Source organism: Corylus avellana, chromosome ca6, assembly GCF_901000735.1.
Source record: "Corylus avellana chromosome ca6, CavTom2PMs-1.0".
NCBI lineage: Eukaryota > Viridiplantae > Streptophyta > Magnoliopsida > Fagales > Betulaceae > Corylus > Corylus avellana.
In genome coordinates, this window is record NC_081546.1 from 13,647,567 (window position 1) to 13,665,141 (window position 17,575).

At 34.9% G+C, this 17,575-nt stretch overlaps 2 protein-coding genes across 2 annotated transcripts; one reads left to right on the forward strand and one right to left on the reverse strand.

The window, feature by feature from the left end:
- Positions 1 to 437: 437 nt before the first annotated feature.
- LOC132183858 (uncharacterized) lies at positions 438 to 10,982 on the forward strand. Its single transcript, XM_059597315.1, has 8 exons — positions 438 to 760; positions 1,549 to 1,651; positions 1,759 to 1,824; positions 2,511 to 2,738; positions 2,831 to 2,927; positions 6,376 to 6,509; positions 7,079 to 7,132; positions 9,351 to 10,982. Exons 1-6 carry the CDS (start codon positions 532 to 534, stop codon positions 6,496 to 6,498), a joined length of 846 nt encoding a protein of 281 aa, XP_059453298.1. The 5' UTR covers positions 438 to 531; the 3' UTR covers positions 6,499 to 6,509; positions 7,079 to 7,132; positions 9,351 to 10,982.
- LOC132183857 (uncharacterized) lies at positions 10,829 to 13,098 on the reverse strand. Its single transcript, XM_059597314.1, has 5 exons — positions 12,378 to 13,098; positions 12,217 to 12,274; positions 11,936 to 12,019; positions 11,722 to 11,857; positions 10,829 to 11,303 (listed from the first exon to the last, which is right to left on the reverse strand). The coding sequence occupies exons 1-5, from the start codon at positions 13,006 to 13,008 to the stop codon at positions 11,013 to 11,015; spliced, it is 1,200 nt and encodes a 399-aa protein (XP_059453297.1). The 5' UTR covers positions 13,009 to 13,098; the 3' UTR covers positions 10,829 to 11,012.
- Positions 13,099 to 17,575: the final 4,477 nt, after the last annotated feature.

Consider the following 17,575-nt stretch of genomic DNA (forward strand, 5'->3'; position numbering starts at 1 on the left):
TTAGAAATAAAAATTCAAATTTTTTAAAATACCCTAAAAATCATTTTAAAACCTTCAAATCCGGAAAAGTGAGAAACCTAATTGCTTAAGGTCCTAAACGCTGCGTAAAAGACTAAAAGAATTAAAAAAAATATATATATATTATTTAATAAAATAAGACCCGGTTCCGGTTTTCCCAGGTGCCAAAAACCGAGACCGGAACTGGGGTCCTGGATTTTTTTTTTTGGCAACCGAAACCGGAACCGGTCCCCGGTTTCCCGGTCCCGGTTCCGGTTTCCCGGTTATTTTGGACACCCAGAAATATTTTTGGCGCTGCCTTAATTTCCTTTTCCTTGTAAAGTCCCTCTTTCCCCTATTCTACTTCGTCTCAACGGATAGAATTTTCCCTGTTCTTCGTCTCTCACCTTTCCCTCTTCTTCATCTCTCACGTTTCCCTCTAATCAATCAGCGCTCACGTTGGGTCTCTTCATCTTCTTCTTCCATCTCTCACGTTCTCCCTCTGATCTGCTCTGCAACCCGTGGGAGGACTTCATGGACGCCGAGGACTACTTGAACGATGAGGATAGGTTCAATGTAACCAATAGGCTGGTGTTGCTCTTCCCGAAGATCGATAGGGACCCGACTGATGGGTTCGTGACCGAGCAGGCCGACAGGGAAGTGATGCATAGGACGCAGAGGGAGATGGACACTTACGATAAGAACAAAGATGGGTTTGTTTCTTTTGCCGAATATGACCCCCCAAGTTGGGTTCAGAATGCGGGTCAGTGAACACCTTTGCTTTCTGTAGATTTTTCCTTTTGTTCTTTTGTTTGATGGATGTTTGGATAATGGTTAATTTATACACTTTGCTTGTGGAATTTTTTGGGGTGGTTATATGTTTTTAAATATGCTCGATTTTAGCATATGTTGTGGAATTTACGGTATATTTTTCTTTTTCTTTTTCCTCAGTTTTCTAGACATTGGATATTTTTGTGATACCTGATATATTTCTGTTCTGATTTCACTATTATTGTTCGGTAATATCATTGTAGTCCAGTGAATTGATGGAGATATGATGTTTTCAGGGAGAGAGTGTCTATCCTTCTTTGGTGGATGTGTTTTTTCCTTTTGCCTTTCTTTGTGAGTGAAGTTTCACTGATCTGGCTATACCTCTCATGGTTCATTTGACTTTAGAATCACTTGACTTAATGAAAATTCATTAGATTTTTTAATTTTATCTTAATTTGGTTTCTTAAATTGGATCATAAGATTTCCAACATTATAAGCTGGCATCTTAATTTTTATGCTTCCTCTTTACCCCATTTCATGATGTAAAGCGTCTCTTTTGTTTCCCTTACCATGTAACTATTCTTTTTATGAGGTTTCATATTTTTCAATTCTAGGGGATGACCCAGATAATGGCCTTCCTTACCATTAGGATCGTCTACAGTGAAATGTTGCCATCAATTTGCTCTTTTTAGGGCCATATCTTATGTCTTTTCATAGGCCATCATGGCCTCATTTCTATTTGAGTTTGTCTCAGATTGTGATTTCTATTTATCTTAACAGATAATTCTTCTTTTGGCTATGATATGGGCTGGTGGAAAGAGGAGCATTTCAATGCATCAGATGCAGATGGAGACAGTCTCTTAAATTTAACCGAGTTCAACGAGTGAGCTTCTACTGTCTAGCAAGTTTCTTTTATTGCAAAATAGCTTCTTTATGTTTTTCCAATTGAATCTAATACTGTTCCTCAACTCTTCTATTCTTGACTTCTAGCTTTATGCACCCAGCTGATACCAAAAACCCAAAGCTACTTCATTGGTTGTGCAAGGAGGAAGTTAGGTGAGATGAGTTTCATCAAGCTCTCTTCTCTGGCAGTTATTAAGTGTTGCATCCTTTTTAACCCCGTGTATTTGATAAAATCATTTTAATCATACGTTTCATTCAAGTTTGTAGTTGTACATTCTTGCCATGTGGTGAGCTACAGAGCATTGACCAACCTATTAGATCATTCCCGAAGGGCATGAAACAAATTTCTTATAGTGAAAAACTTTAGATTATCAATTGAATTAGTAGGTGTCAATCTGCTCCTCCCGATCTAGATTCCCCTTCTCTTATATCATATTCTAAATATTAAATTATTTAATCTAGAATTTTTGAGTTTCTATATCACTTTCATTATTACGACAGGCCTCTTTCTTCAGTTCTCAATTCAATCTGTTTAATATGGACCTAATTATCTACGTATTGTGGTTTAGACCATCTAGGTATCTGAGGTGGGAATTCTTTGTTGTTGGGACTTGGCCTTTTAGTTTCTAGCTACAAGTGCATGAAGTTCGTTGCTACTAACTATATTCAAAGTCATTTATTGCCCATATTGAGGATATGTAACTGCTTGTTACCGAGGAAATTCTTTTATCTTGTTTTGATCAACGACTTTTTTCTGTTAAATCTATTCTCTTGCTATATTGCTTCACTTTTCCTTCAATTAGTTACATCTTTAATGGAGCTTTTGATTTTTTTGGAAGTCATTGCTTTTGCTTGGCCAATTGTTTACTTTGCCTTTTTCCATCTTTGGGGAAAGAGATACAGACAAAGATGGGTGGGAAGGTTAATTTCAAAGAATTTTTTCATGGGCTATTTGACATGGTGAGAAGTTATAATGAAGAAGTTCACAATTCTTCACATGAACATGATGATTCGATGGAGGCCCCTGCTAGAAAATTGTTTGCTGAGCTTGATAAAGATGGAGATGGGTACTCATCAAGATACATTTCTCATATGAATATTGATCTGTGAATGATGTATACTATTAATTAATTACTTGCATTGTACTTTTCTTTCACAGATACTTGTCTGATGTAGAACTACTACCTGTAATTGGAAAACTTCAGCCATCAGAGCGATACTATGCAAAACAGCAAGCAGACTACATCATATCACAGGTATTTTTTTGGCTGAAAACTGATTTCTTATTTAATTTATGATAAATGTGTTTATTTGTACTTCCTGTATCATTTGATGTGCAGATATGAGTTATCTAAGCTCTAAATATAATTTGCAGCCACTTACGTGGAAGGTGGATCTTTACTATGCAGTAGAGTGTTTTGCATATGTACTAACATGACTACATGAATAAATCTTTTGATGGTGACGGGCCTGTTAAATGATAAGTGATTAAATGTGTTATAAACAATCTAGAGACTTGTTTTGCATCTTCAGTGATCTTTGATTTGGTTCTCTCATATCACGTAAATTAACTTTTAGGACTTAAGAGAGAAGCTTATACTAAGCTTAATTTAAAATGTGCTGTTAAGATCCCTGTTTCTTAGATGAGCAGAAGAACTTGTCATTCAAATAGATTTCTTACTCTTGTTTCATCTGACGTGGTAAAAGTTTACAATTACTAACCTATATCAAGCTATGCATCGGTACCCTTCCCATAGGAAGAGCTCGAATTAGAAACATAAGGATACAATAATTCCATAAACTCAAAATCAAAGTAAACCTAATGTCTCACAACAATTAAAAACTTAATTCATTGTATTACTGTTATTACAACTCATCACAGATCCTTACAGTAGACAACTTAAGAAAGCCGAAAATCGTTGTAGTAAATTGGTGCTGCATGCGTAAGAAGAGTGGGAAAACCATTAACCACCTCTTACTCCATTGTGAGGTAGCTAGTGCCCTATGGTACTTTTTTTGGTGAGAGATCTCCTCCCTTGTTGAAGAAAGAAGTTTGGTAATTCTCAAAGTGAAGCTATGTAGAAGATTCCACTTTGTTTTGATGTGGTGCATTTGGAGAGAAAGAAATGTCCAGAGCTTTGAAGTCAATGAGAGGATGGTGGTGGATCTAAAGACCTTTTTCCATACCCTTTTCAGTGGAGAAATGCCTATGATTGCTTTCATAGTTCTAGTTTGAGTATGCCCCTCAAGGGGTTGGCTCAATGGTTGGATAGCCTGAGACTTTGAGTATGCTTCTCAAGGTCTTAAGTTCGAAACCCACTAAGTACAAATTGCTTCTTGGGGCCATCGGACTGGGGTTCGCCTCTTGAATTAACTGAGGTGCACTTGCGGAAAAATCCTTGCCGGGGGCCTGTGTACCACGGGATTAGTTGAAGCGAAGCTCTGGATATCCGGTGCCAAATAAAAAATGATTGCTTTCATAGTTCTAGTTTTCATGACCCTTTTTTTTTCTTGCTAGGTTCTTCTCTTGTATACTTTCTGTGTACTAGGGTGTGCCCTTTGGTTTTTAATTAACTCCATTTACTTATCAAAGTAAAAATATATATAAAAATAAAAAATAAAAATTCTACCTGTTTTGGATTCGGCTGCTAGGGAGATTGTTTTTAGGCTTCTTAGGCCTTAGCTTGAAGATAGAGAGAGCTGAGTTATTTTAAGCTCACGTGGGGTGTATTTTGAGGCTGTAAACTGATGGCTGAAACAATGTTTTTGAGCTAGGGTTGCAAGAAAATTTCCGAAGCTGAAAACAGGCGGGTGTTTGGGATGAAGTTAGGGTTTGAATTAGATTAAAATCTGGAGGCTGATTAGGTTTTCAACTTGGTAAAAATATGGAGGCCGATTAGGGTCTGTTTTAAAAAGTAAGCTCTCCTTTGTGGAGAAAAATACAGCTGGCCAGATTCTGTTAGGTTTTAGACTTAACAATTATGAACTTTTTTGTCCTTTATAAGTCCTTTTTCAGCCCTCTAACATACCCCTTTATCAAACCCACGAAATTAAAAGAGAAAATTAAGCAAACAACTACCACACAGCAAATTAATAAATAAATAAATCTGCAACAATATGATAAAATTTCCCTAGGGGATCTAGGTGATAGCCAATCTGTTAGCTGAAGGTATCATATTGTACATAAATATACTAATTAGGTGTTGTTGTGAATGAGGTTGATAAGAGGAGACATTGCAGCCTTGCAGATTTAGTTTCTATTTTATGGAACTTTACTCCATTTAATGGTATTCTCACTATATGTTATTAATATCGACAAGATGGCCTTAGGGAGTAGATGGTCTTATTGACTGAAGTGGGGACTAAATTCTTAAAATTAAGTTGGATCTAAAGTGATTTAAAAGCCTTTTATATGAGTGTCTATATTTTATTTTTTAAGGCTCCCACTTTATGTACACTTGGTTGTATTTTCGTGTATACTTTTTACTTTTTTTTATATGGCCATGAGGTTTTTGTTTTTGTTTAGTAATGAGTCTAATGACTCTCTGCCTATTATTATTGCTTCAAGTATGATATTTTGGGATGAGAAATGATAGGGCCCTTAGTGACATACTTATCCACTCAGCTGAGATTGGTCGAGTAATCGTCTCTCTAGACATTTTTATGCTTTGAGAAATAGATTTTTTTTTTTTTTGTTAATAAGTAAAACAAGTTCATTAAAAAGCACAAGAGACGCAACTCAAATACACATGAAGTATACATGAAAATTCACTAGATTTCTAATCATCTATATAATCTTAAGCTTAAGATCTAGCTCCTCTTGTCCATGATTCTGTAACTTATGTTCTGGACTTATCTTGTATTATCTCTTGGCAGTGTAGTAAAGATAGGTATTGGCAGGTTAAGTACGGATAATGCATTAGAATAACTCATCTAATTTTCTTCTCTGAAGTATCTGGGCCTGAATTACTTATCAAAAGCAGAGATCATCTAGGTCTTGAGCTCCTCATCTTCCAGAGCTTATTGGCTGCTGAATTACTTATCAAAAGCACAGATCATCTAGGTCTTAAGGTCCTTATCTCCCAGAGCATATTGGCTATTATGCTGAAATTTGCATAATGAGTTTGCCAGCAGTTGATAGAATAAAGTATGCTGGAGGGAGTTCATAGAAGTCTGCATGTTGTGCAGGGTATTGGGAATCTCTTGATCTCATGGGTTCTAGGAGATAAATCGGTATGCTAAAGTAGACAGCTGGTCTCCCAAGGACCTTTAGGGGTAGCATTCTTTTTCTACCAAGTTCAGAGAACTCACAAGCTGATTTCCCAGCTAAGAGGGGAGCTCTGATTTGGGAACATTATTGTAGTTGCTCAATTAGTATGTTCTCGTTTAAAATTCAGACCATTTTAGTTGTGATCGATTATGCCTTGTGATCCTGTTAGGGTTTGGCGATTTCATTTTATCTTTTCCTCTCAATATATTCTTTTGTAAAAAAAAAAAAAAATCCCATAAGTGCTAGTTGTGTATAAACTTACTTTCCCAGAATTTTATGTTCAAAGTTGAATTTGTGATCAATATTAGTTGACTTTGTAGTGAAACATACCGGTTAGGACAATTCAGAGATGGTGACAAGTATTATATGAATTCCATGAAATAAGAAATTTTCAATTAAGTTAGATGGCTTATCTGGTGAGTTGATTATTGCAGGCAGATGGTGATAAAGATGGACGTCTAACCTTGACAGAGATGATTGATTACCCGTATGTAATTTACAGTGCTATATTCAATGAGGACAATGAGGATGATGAGTACCATGATGAATTCCGTTAATTTTATGCTAGGTGAGGGAGGGGGAACAAACCTTACCATTTTGTTTCTCATCCTTGTTTATATATCTATATATATCATATCCTACTTGCTTCCTAAACGATACAGAGGTTTTTATGGTAAGTTAATGTATGATGGTAAGTTTGGCATCAGCATAGTTGGCTTCTCCTGTATTTTAGATTGTCTTCATTTAGTTCAAGAAGTTGAACTTAATTTATTGTCTGTGATGTTAATAGCATCTTGGTGTGAATAATATGTATAGAATTTTCACGTTTTCATTAATTTCTCTATTTATATCCATATCTTTATTTAATCCCATCTAATCTTATCATGCTTCTATTTGTATTGATGGAACTCTTTGCTAGACTACTGCATGAGAGATAAATTTACTGACCTATTTTCAGCTTAGGGGTTCAGCTGTTTTAGGTGTACGTATCTGCCTTCTTGTTCCTTGTTCTCTTGTTCAGAGTTTATTTCTTTTGTTACTGTCTATTTGGTTTATTTGATTTGTCTACCGCTATCAAATTGTGGATGCTGCAAGCTCATGTGATACAAATGCTGCCATATTTTTTTGAATCGACAGTTGGAACAATTTAAGAGACAACTGATGCTGTCCCTGAACGATGATAATTCATCAGTAAGATTTCCTAACTTATCAATCTTGGTTATTCATACTTTCCATGATTTAAGTTTTTGTTCCTTCTCAACATGGACATTTTGTGTGATTTATAAGGATCTATGTATTGATCATTGAACGTTTTTTCCTAGGACGCTAATTAGTTGGTGTTTTGAGCATGTTCTTTTGGACATTGTGAATTGTAATAATGTTCATATTTTTCTTATCGGTAGACTGAATTTTTGTATTTGTAATCATTTCACTTTAGATTTTTCAATTTGATAAGCAATATGCATGGCTAGAAACTTTTGGTTGCCTTTTTGGTATTTTTTTGTCATGACTTTTTTATTGTTTCTTTTCATTAGGATCATTTATATATCTTTTGAATATGACCTCATCTTTTAAAATTGCTTTCTTTTTTTTTTTTTTTCTTTTTTTTTTTTTTTAAAATAATAATAATAATAATAATGTTTTATTTTTTTTAGAATGTCAAACCCAAAGTGGACGCTAATAATACAACCATGAGCGTCCACTTTAGTTTGGACGCTGATGGTTATTTTTTTAATTTTTTTTGGATCATTAGCATCCACTTTAATGGACGCTAATAGTTTACCATCAGCGTCCACTTCAGTTTGGACGTTGATGGTTGATTTTTTTTAATTTTTTTTGGAATCATTAGTGGACGCTAATGGCTCACCATCAGCGTCTATTCCAATTTGGACGTTGATGGTTGATTTTTTTTTTTTTTTTTTTTTTTTTTAGCATTAGGGTCCACTTTAGTCGACGCTAATAGTTCACCATCAGCGTCCACTCTTCTTTGGACGCTAATGGTTGATTTTTTATTTATTTATTTATTTTTTTTTTTTTATGACTATTAGCGTCCACTTGGTTAGCTATTAGTGTCCACTCCATGTGGACGCCAATAGTCCACCATTAGCGTCCACTCTGATAGTGGAGCACTAGCGTCAACTTTACCTTCCGCTGACTCCAGTTTCAGCGACAAAAATCTATAACTTTTAGCGTCGACAATGTGGATGTTAAAAGTGATTATTAGCGGACGTTGATAATCACAAAGTTAATCATTAGAGTCGGACGATTAGCGTCCAACCCATTAGCGTTCAAAAGTCGACGATGTTGTCAACAACGTCCACTTTAGGACTTTTAGCGTCCAAATAATGTTGCCCCTAAAGACCTAATTTCATGTAGTGATAGCCACTATGATCTATTTGCTTTCAACTTTTCTTTGGGTAAGGGTTTGGAATAATGCCACGTACACCCACCCACGCACGTACGTACGTAGCAGCTCCTCCGCTTGATAATTTCATCTCAAGAGTCGGACATCCCATGTGATTGTAAGCAACACTTACATAATTCTAATCCATATATATATATAACAACTCAAATTCGTAATATTCAATCCACTTCTGTTGTTGTTAATCTTTTGTATTTTTCCTTATATATTATGACCCACATGATTCTTGTTTCCAAGACTAAGAGGCTTCCATTTGAATTATTCAAATATGATTTTAAACCCTTCTCTCTCTCTCTCTCTCCAATGCATGATTAAGATTTTTGTGTGATTTGTTGGGTGATAAAAGTTCGGAAAAATTTCAGAGAACTTTATTTAACTTTCATTAGTTTTAAAATTGCTTCTTTGATGTTTAAAAACTTTTAATTTAGGGTATTAAACTTTTAATTTTTTGTAATGTTCCGTTAAATATTTTCAAAATACGTACCCATGTTTTCTTCTATAAAAAAAAAATACAAAATACAAAATTGCAAAAATTAGGCATTGGTCACAATTTAACAGAATTTGCAAAAATACTTGCACTTGAATCTATGCAATTATTTCATTTGCATAAAAAAAAAAAAAAGGGTATTTTGAGAATTTTAAAAATACTTAATGGAAAATCTTAATGGAGGTAAGACATTGCAAAAAATTAAAAGTTCTATACCTTAAATTAAAAATTTTTAAACTTCAAAAAAATAATTTCAAAACGTTTAAAAGTTTAAGGGGGTTTTCTTAAGTTCTCCCTAGAAGTTTTGCACCAAAAATCAGCAAAAATTGAAATGATGTATTATAGACCACAATATATATATATATATATATATATATATATATATATATATATATATAGCGCCAATAGCATTGGTTAAGAGGGTGCCCGCTGGCTACATCATATATAGTAGGCCAAGTTTCTTACCAGAAATATAATTCCACGTTCATATATATATGTAGGAAGGTTCGAGAGAAAGAGATGGTGATAGTAGGAATCATGTGAAATGGGTGCAGAAAAGAAATGGGTGCAGAAAATGTGACACAATAACTAAATTATTCCTACACAAATCCGGATGAGGCCTTGTGTTGAGTCATTTTCATGGAGCTTCAAGAATGTGCCACGCAGACGTGTCTGACACGTCTACATGGGTGCAGATGTGTCTGACACATGATCTTCATGGAGCTTCAAGAATGTGCAAAGTGATGTGTCAGAAAACAAAAAGAAGATAAGTATTAATTTAGTTTTTGGGAATGAGAATTCGCACACGGCCAGATTGGAGGCCACTGCTGGCTAATACATTAGTTGTCTTGTATAGGATAGAATCAAATGAATACAACGTTGTTCTACGTACAGTGACGTAATTTTGAAGATCCGAGTGCAATTTCTCTCTTATATTGTACCTGCGTGCGTGCTGGCCATTAAGAGCATCCCAAAAGTTTTCAGTTATTTTGCATTTCTCATGAGTTGGTAAACAATATCACACTACTACATAGCTGTGATTATTCGGCAAGATCGGAACCTATTCTTGCAGAGAGAGTTGTACAGAATCGACACATACAGCAAAATCAATCGACGCGAGAATCAAATCAGCATAGTGTGAATGAGAAGATCAGTGATGTTCATAGTTTTAAGGTGGAAACCTCGTCATGATCATACTCGATCGGTTAGTTTTTAGTGTTTTTATCTCTATTTTATATATAGTTTTTTATTTTGTTGATGTGTTAAATTTTTATTAAGGACAGTAAAAGTAATGTTTTACGGCCTCTCCGAATGCTAGGGGCTCTCAACATGAAAATCTTATATTTTCGAAAATCCTTCAAAATCCTTATGATTTATAATCGTGAGCTTAGTCATATTTTTCGAAAATTAGATTTTCAAACATCACATTTGTAAGGATGTAAATACCTAAAGAAATATGAAATTGGTACATTAATTTGCTTTGCATTCCTTTCCGCCATGGGTGATGCCTAAAAATGGAAGTAAGAGATACGATACTTAAATCTTTTCAAGTTAACATATCTCAAAAAGTATATATTAGTAAGCAAACAGTACACAAGCACATGACAAAGGTATCAAATAATAGCACTCATAAAACCCACACCAAACCCAAGATACATTAGCTATAATATTCCCCCTCCCCCCCCCTTCCCAAATCCAAAAGGTTAGAAATTAAAGTACAACTCAATAAAATACAAAGCAAAGAGAGAGCAAGAAGGAAAGCAAGATGGATGGTCCTACTTTCCCTCTACAAGTACTATCCCACACAGGCTGTTAAAGGAAACCAAATAATGCGAAGTCTGATGGGTCACATGGAATAAAAAGCAGCCTGACACCCACACATGCCATTGCTTCCCATTCTCACATGCACATGCTGCCTGTCTGCTACACCCTCCCCACCTTTGTACACCCTAATAATAATCAATCTCATCTAGCCATCTACTTCAAACACACACACTCATTGTCATTAAAAAATTTCACAGCTTCCATCTCACAAGTCACATCTCCTATAACATTATTCTACACAACTATTAAAGGTAAAATAAAGTCAGCAAACTATGCTCAAAATTTGAGCACTTTTTTTGGGGTTATGTTTTTCGTTATTCTTTCATGTCAACTTGAGTCTATAGAGCCGCTGGCGTGGCGGTTTGACGCCGGGCTGCCATTAGGGAGCATTGTAGGTGCCTGTGGCAGACAATCAAGTGGTCGTTGGTGAGGCCGGCGGCCTGCATAAACGAATGAACCACCGTCGGTCCGACGAACCTTAAACCCCTCCTGACCATGTCTTTGCTAATTGTCTCTGATTTTGATGTCTTCACAGGGACTTTGTGTCCCATCTTGTATTGTGTTGAGATTGGCTTGTGATTCACAAAGCCCCATATGTATTTGTCAAATGATCCGAACTCCCTCTTAATCTGTAATCCCACAATTCGCATGACAACAAAACATTTAGCAACCTCAAAGATTATATATAAGACGACAAATATTGTTTTATCATTTTGTAAAATGAATTTACAGTCCATGTGGGGCCTGTTGTGTTAAAATCAGCACACTTGGAACTTGCTTGTCAACTAAGTTATTCCCAGAGGATTGGAAGAGAAAAGCTAACAAGTTGTTGACAATCGAGTTATTTGTTGTAGAATTTGTGCTTTCCAACTTGAAAGTTTAACTTAAAATCAAATTAGGCAAAATTGGGCATAAAAGAAGGAACAGAGAGATAGGAAAAAGTGATCATAAAGGACAAACAGTTTGTGAGGTTGGATGCTTTTCTTATTTTTCTTTTTTCTTTTCTCATTTTTGCTAGAATGAGATATAGAGGATGCTTTTAATTACCTCCAAAATTCGGTTAGAGTTGTCCACAACTCCCCTAACTCGGCTTATGTCAATGCCATGTTCTGAACCAATTGACATCATTTGTTTATCAGTTAAGGTGGCAACAGTTTCTGCATCAAATCCTGAAAATGCTTTCCTGGAAATGAAAGTTTTCGTATACGTTAATCTCATGAGAGAATAGTGTTTGTTAATTAGCTGGAAAAGCAAAACCCACCTGAAATCTTCCCGTTTCTTCAAGATGGAGGTCCAATCTGAGCCAACCTGAGCACCACTCAAGACCAACAATTCAAACAACATCCTACAAGGAAGATAAGATATAAGTCATGAATTCGACCCACTTTACAATTTACCAAGTTAAATATTTCAATTGTTGAGCCGATTAATTTATATATTTTTTTATCAATTTAAACTTTTGAGCCGATTAATTTATCATTCTTTTATCGATTTAAACTTTTGAGATAATTTATTTATAATAGGAGAAACAGAAAGGCTTACTTGTCATCATGGACAGGAACTCCCCATTCTTCATCATGGTAAGCAACATAGATGGGATCTAAGCATGAAAAAAAATACAAAAGACATTGATCAGCACAAACTCATTTAATGTTGGAAATAACATTAAAAACAACATTAGAGATGAAACATCTTTTACATACCTGAATTGGGTGTGATAAAGCTGCATCTCTTCTCTTCTTCAGCGGTCTTTGTTGTGATTTTACTTGAAGAATCAAAGGGAACAACATTCTCAAACTTGGCGGACTTTGACCTTCCATAATGAACAATTCTCATCTTTCTCTGCGCTTGTTGCAGCGCCATATGCTCCCTCCTCACCGCAGCAATGCTGCCTGGCGCCTCAGTGATCAAAGACGAAGAGTAACTCAAGGACGCCTCCACAAGAGGGGAAACCCCACAAATCCCACCTCCATGATCGCCATAACTACCCTTGAAGCTTTTTGACTTCTTCCTATCCAAAGCCGGAGTCTTTGTGCTACTCTTCGGAATAACAATCTTCTCCGCACTCAAATTCAACCCACCATTGTCATTCCCTCGCTTTATCGCCGGCGGTCTTGGAGATTTCAACGACTTCGGAGAAATCGGCGGTGGCACCGGCAGTGGCGGAGGCGGAGGGGAAGATGTTGGGCACACTTTCTTCAGAGAATTACGGCGTTCAAGGCTTGGAACTCGGTTGGAAGTCGGTTGAAGGACGGGCCTGCCATTAATTCGAGCAACTGTGGGGGTTGGGATGACATCAATGCCAATGGTCACTGTGGCCTTAGAGCTGCACATTTTATGTGTTAGGAAGAAGACTTTTGAGAAATATTGGCACAAAGATGGAAGTAGAGGGAGGTGATGAGGGAGTGGAGATGTGGAGGATGTGGGGTTTTATAAAAAGGGGGGGGGGGGAGAGAGGGATGGGAGGCAAACTTGTAACATGGGGAGGTTGGGATGTGGCATACAACCTCTTTTGAGGGGCATTACTTTTTGTTAACTAGGCCACGAGGTGGGGGACTATCACACTCTTCTTATTTGGCCATTTGGCATTGTTGGCTTATTATTATTTAAGGGTATACAATTTTTTATATTTTGCGTGTTTGGTTCGAGTTGTGTCGTGTTGTGTTGGTACTCCTTCAGTTTTAACTTGTAAAATTTTGTATTGGTTTGTATCGAATTTGTTAATTGTGTCAAGTTTTAAACCATATATGGGAATTATAACATATCTATTTAATTAAATATGTCAAATCCTTCAACTCTAATTTACAAAATTTTGTGATAGTTTGTGTCGGGTTCGCAGATTGTGTCAAAAATTATCAATTCTTATGTCTCATGTCAGGTTCGAATCGTGTCAAAGCATGCGTATATATATATATATATATAAAAAAAGATCCTCTCAATTTCAATTAAAATAGAGAGGAACAGATTAATCTTAAAAGAAGGGCAAAATTGTCCCAATTTTAATGTTGCAACAATGTTGCCTCACATACTTGCACTAACAGGCTTTGCCCATTTTAGTTAAAATGGAGAAGATATGTTTTCGTGTATAAAAATATATACGCCAACTATAACTCAACTCATTTAATTAAACGAGTTGCGCCTTTTAATATTAGTCTATTAGATTTGTGTATCATTTATTTTAACTTTGTGAATCCTATTAAAAATTGGTAATTATTATTATTATTGTTATTATTGAGTAGAGAGAGACAATGAAGGAAGATAGTTTAGGTGATTGGGTGGGTAGGAAACTGTGCTGAAATGCATGGTGTTTTTGCTTGGAAACTCCCAAGTTTTTGCTTTATTGCTGCTACACCCTGGACATGTGCCCCTCTTTCCAAGGGTACAAGCCGGAGTGGTGGATAAAAAGAAAGCAACAGTGGAAGAAAAAGACCAATCATTGGTCTACTCTTTTTGGCTGGATGGAATCTCTCTCATCTCTCTCCCTCTCTCTCTCTATTAACATTAATTTCGACTTCTTGTGATGAGGGGGATATAACATGGAAGATACTTAAAAGCCCAAACTGAAAAAGCTTTTGAAGTAAGCACAAATAAAAGTGATTACAAGTCCAAATGTGATCTTTTTAATTATGAGATAATTCTAAAGTGTATGTACTTGTTTATGCTAATCTCAATGCATATACCTTTTTTCTAGTTAATTAGGGAGATAAAGGTTTGGTAATTAAAGTCTCCAAATGAGTACTAATCATTAACGTTCCCTTCAAATGAAAGTTGTATATATCAACTGCCATCATAAATAACCCAATGCTTCGAATTATTGGTACACATGAATAGATAGATAAGAAATCATGGGTTTCACTATTCCATTGTTTAACATTTTCCCCTTTGAATTCTCTTGTCGAGGGCTTTTTAATTTTTTTAATTTTGTTTTTTTGGAAAAGTGTATGTAATTCTTTCTTAAATTATTACTTAATTGACAATGTTCTCTAAAACTTTCAATTGTGACAATATCTCTTTAAACTATAAAAAATTCTCAATATTTTTTATAATGACAAAAATACCCTTAATAAAAAAAACTAAAACTAAAAATTTTTTAAAAAGTAAAAAGAAAAAAGGGAGTGGGACTTTTTTTTTAAAAAAAAAAAAATCGTTTTTTTAAAGAAAAAAATTAATTTTTTTTTTCATATATATATATATATATATATATATATATATTTGTCTTTTTCACTAAAAAAATTATGTTGGGTACAAAAAACATAGGTGCTTGAGACCAAAAACCGTCTTGAACGGGTTGCCTCAAGAACGTGCAGTAGCCGTTGAAAGTTTACGTGTTCAAGTGGAAGTGGTGGGTCTAAAAATAAAAAATAAAAAAATAAAGAAACCTTCCTAAACTTTTCTATACTTGTATGAATTTTGAAAATATTTTTATGAATTTCAAAAACTCTCAATTAAAGTATAAAATATTAATTTTTTTTATTTATCTTATTTCGTTAGAATTTTCTGTTAAATCTTATCAAAGTTTCCAAAATACATTTTTTATTATAAAACAATAAAATAAAAATTGTAAAGATTCATGTGTTAATTTTTTTTTTCTTTTATAAAAAATATCCTTTGCAGTTTTTTTTTTTTTAATTAAATAGGAAACATGCTTATTTTTACAAAAATTAACGAAAAATCCTAACAGAATAAGATAATTGAAAAAAATTAAAAACTTCATACCTTAATTGAGAGTTTTTAAATTTTAAAAAATAATATAAAATAAATGGAAGTTTGGAAATTTTTTTTTAAGTTTTCCAAAAAAGCTATGATGGTTTAATTATAGTGTACGGACCGAGGGCAATCACAACTCTTAAAAAAAAAAAAAAAAAAAGAAAATCTATGGACACCATATTTGTCATTTCTCGTCACCCATCTTATCTACATTTTATCTTTATTTTATTTTATTTTTTCAGACAATTCTGTCTACCAATTATTACAAAATTGTTGCACAGTTGGAACTTTGAAGCGGGTATGGTTGGCTATTTTGTGTCATATATCCATATGGGTTCGATTTTGTCTCTCAATAATTAGTACTGGTTGTAGAGATTTTTTTTTTTTTTTAAAAAAAAAATTTATTTATTTATTTTTTATTTTTTTTATGTCTACACAAAAAGGAGAATATTTGTTTATCGCATTACAAGGTATCAAAAGGACAACGTAAAAAATAAATAATAATATTTAGTAGATTATTATAAGACTATCATATAAATTAGATAGCGTGATAATGTTGGAGTGAAAATTAGTTCTTGAATTATTATTATTTTTTAATAAATACTAATTTAATAGCTAAATTTCACTGTCATATCATCAAATTGTATTACAATAATGATGTAAGAATCTCAAAAATAGTATTCTAAAAAGACTTAGGATATGTTTGGTTTGCGGAATAGACCTTGGAATGGAGTGGATACTCATGTAGAATAATTATTCTTTTGTTTGGTAAGGGCCTATTTCTAGGAATAGTTATTCCCGTGGAAATTACTAATTCCTTATACACATGAATAGCTATTTCTCTAAAAAATGAGTAGAATAGCTATTTATGAAGGAATTGATAACTTTTTTAAAAAGTTTCTTTTAACCCTTAAATTTGTTTTTTATTTTAAAAAAAAAAACGAAAACCTAGAATTGCAAGGGTGGTTGACAACCTTATTGGGTGTTTGGTCACGTACCCCCTGCAGGACCTGGGGGTGGTGCGAGAGCACCTTGGGGTGGACCCTTGAGGTGCCTTGAGGGTGGTGCGACCACCCCCACGGCGTTTAGGGGTTGGCCGCGACCTCCCCCATCTTTATCAGCGGTGGCCAGGCCACCCCCAAATGGGTGGTCGCACCACACCCGGGGCACGTCAGAGGTCCACTCCAAGGTGCTTTGCACCACCCCCCATGTCCTGCATGGAGGGTGGCCGGCCACCCCTGCAATTCTAGGTTTTTTCAGAAGGGTGGGGTTTTTGCTTTTTTGGTAATTTTGGTTCAACTCCAATTAAAATACATATGTTGTTATCAAATTAAGAAATATGAATAACTATTCTATTTTACTTTCCTTTATTCCTAATAATTGCTATTTCTTTTCCTTACGAAACGAAAGAGCCCTAATTCCGATTACATGAAAAGAGAAAAAAAAAAAAAAAAAAAAAAAAAAAAAAAAAAGAAAGAAAGAATGTAGCCTTCAAGTGCATGCATGCATCGGGTATTGTTTGTTGTTATTATTCTCATATCCTCGGCCCATGTAGGTTTACTACCTACCAATTGGTACCACATGTAGGTGCATAGACAAGGAACCTAAAAGAGTAAAAGTGCTATTTCAATTCCAATTACCTAAAAAACACAAAGTGTACGTTAAATGCATGCATGAGGCGCTGCTTTCCCTATTATATATTAACCTCTCATCAATTCTTGGCCAGTTGGATATCATAGCTAGCTATTTGTGCATAGCGTTAAAGTGCATTCACAAATCACAAGGAACCTAAAATAATAATATACTGCTAAAGATAAATCTAACTCAATGCAGCTTAGGGTTAAAATATTCATTTCTCCAAAGATATCTCCAAAACAATTTTCCACCGTTTCAACTAATTAGATAAGTTATAGGGAAAAAGTAAAGCGGCTTAAATAATCTAATTAAAGCTCAAAAAAATTAGGTTAAATGTCATTTTGGTACTTGTGGTGTATATAGGGCTGTTAAGTGAGCGAAACGTCTCGTGAGCAAGCTCGGGCTCGGCTCACATAAGCTCGTCTTGTGGTCGACTCGAATATTAAATGAAGCACTTCATGAACACAAATCCTGGCTCGAATATTAAACGAAGCAAGCTCGGTTCAACTCGGCTAAGCTCGTGAACAGCTCGGATAAGCTCGAGTGTGTGTATATATAT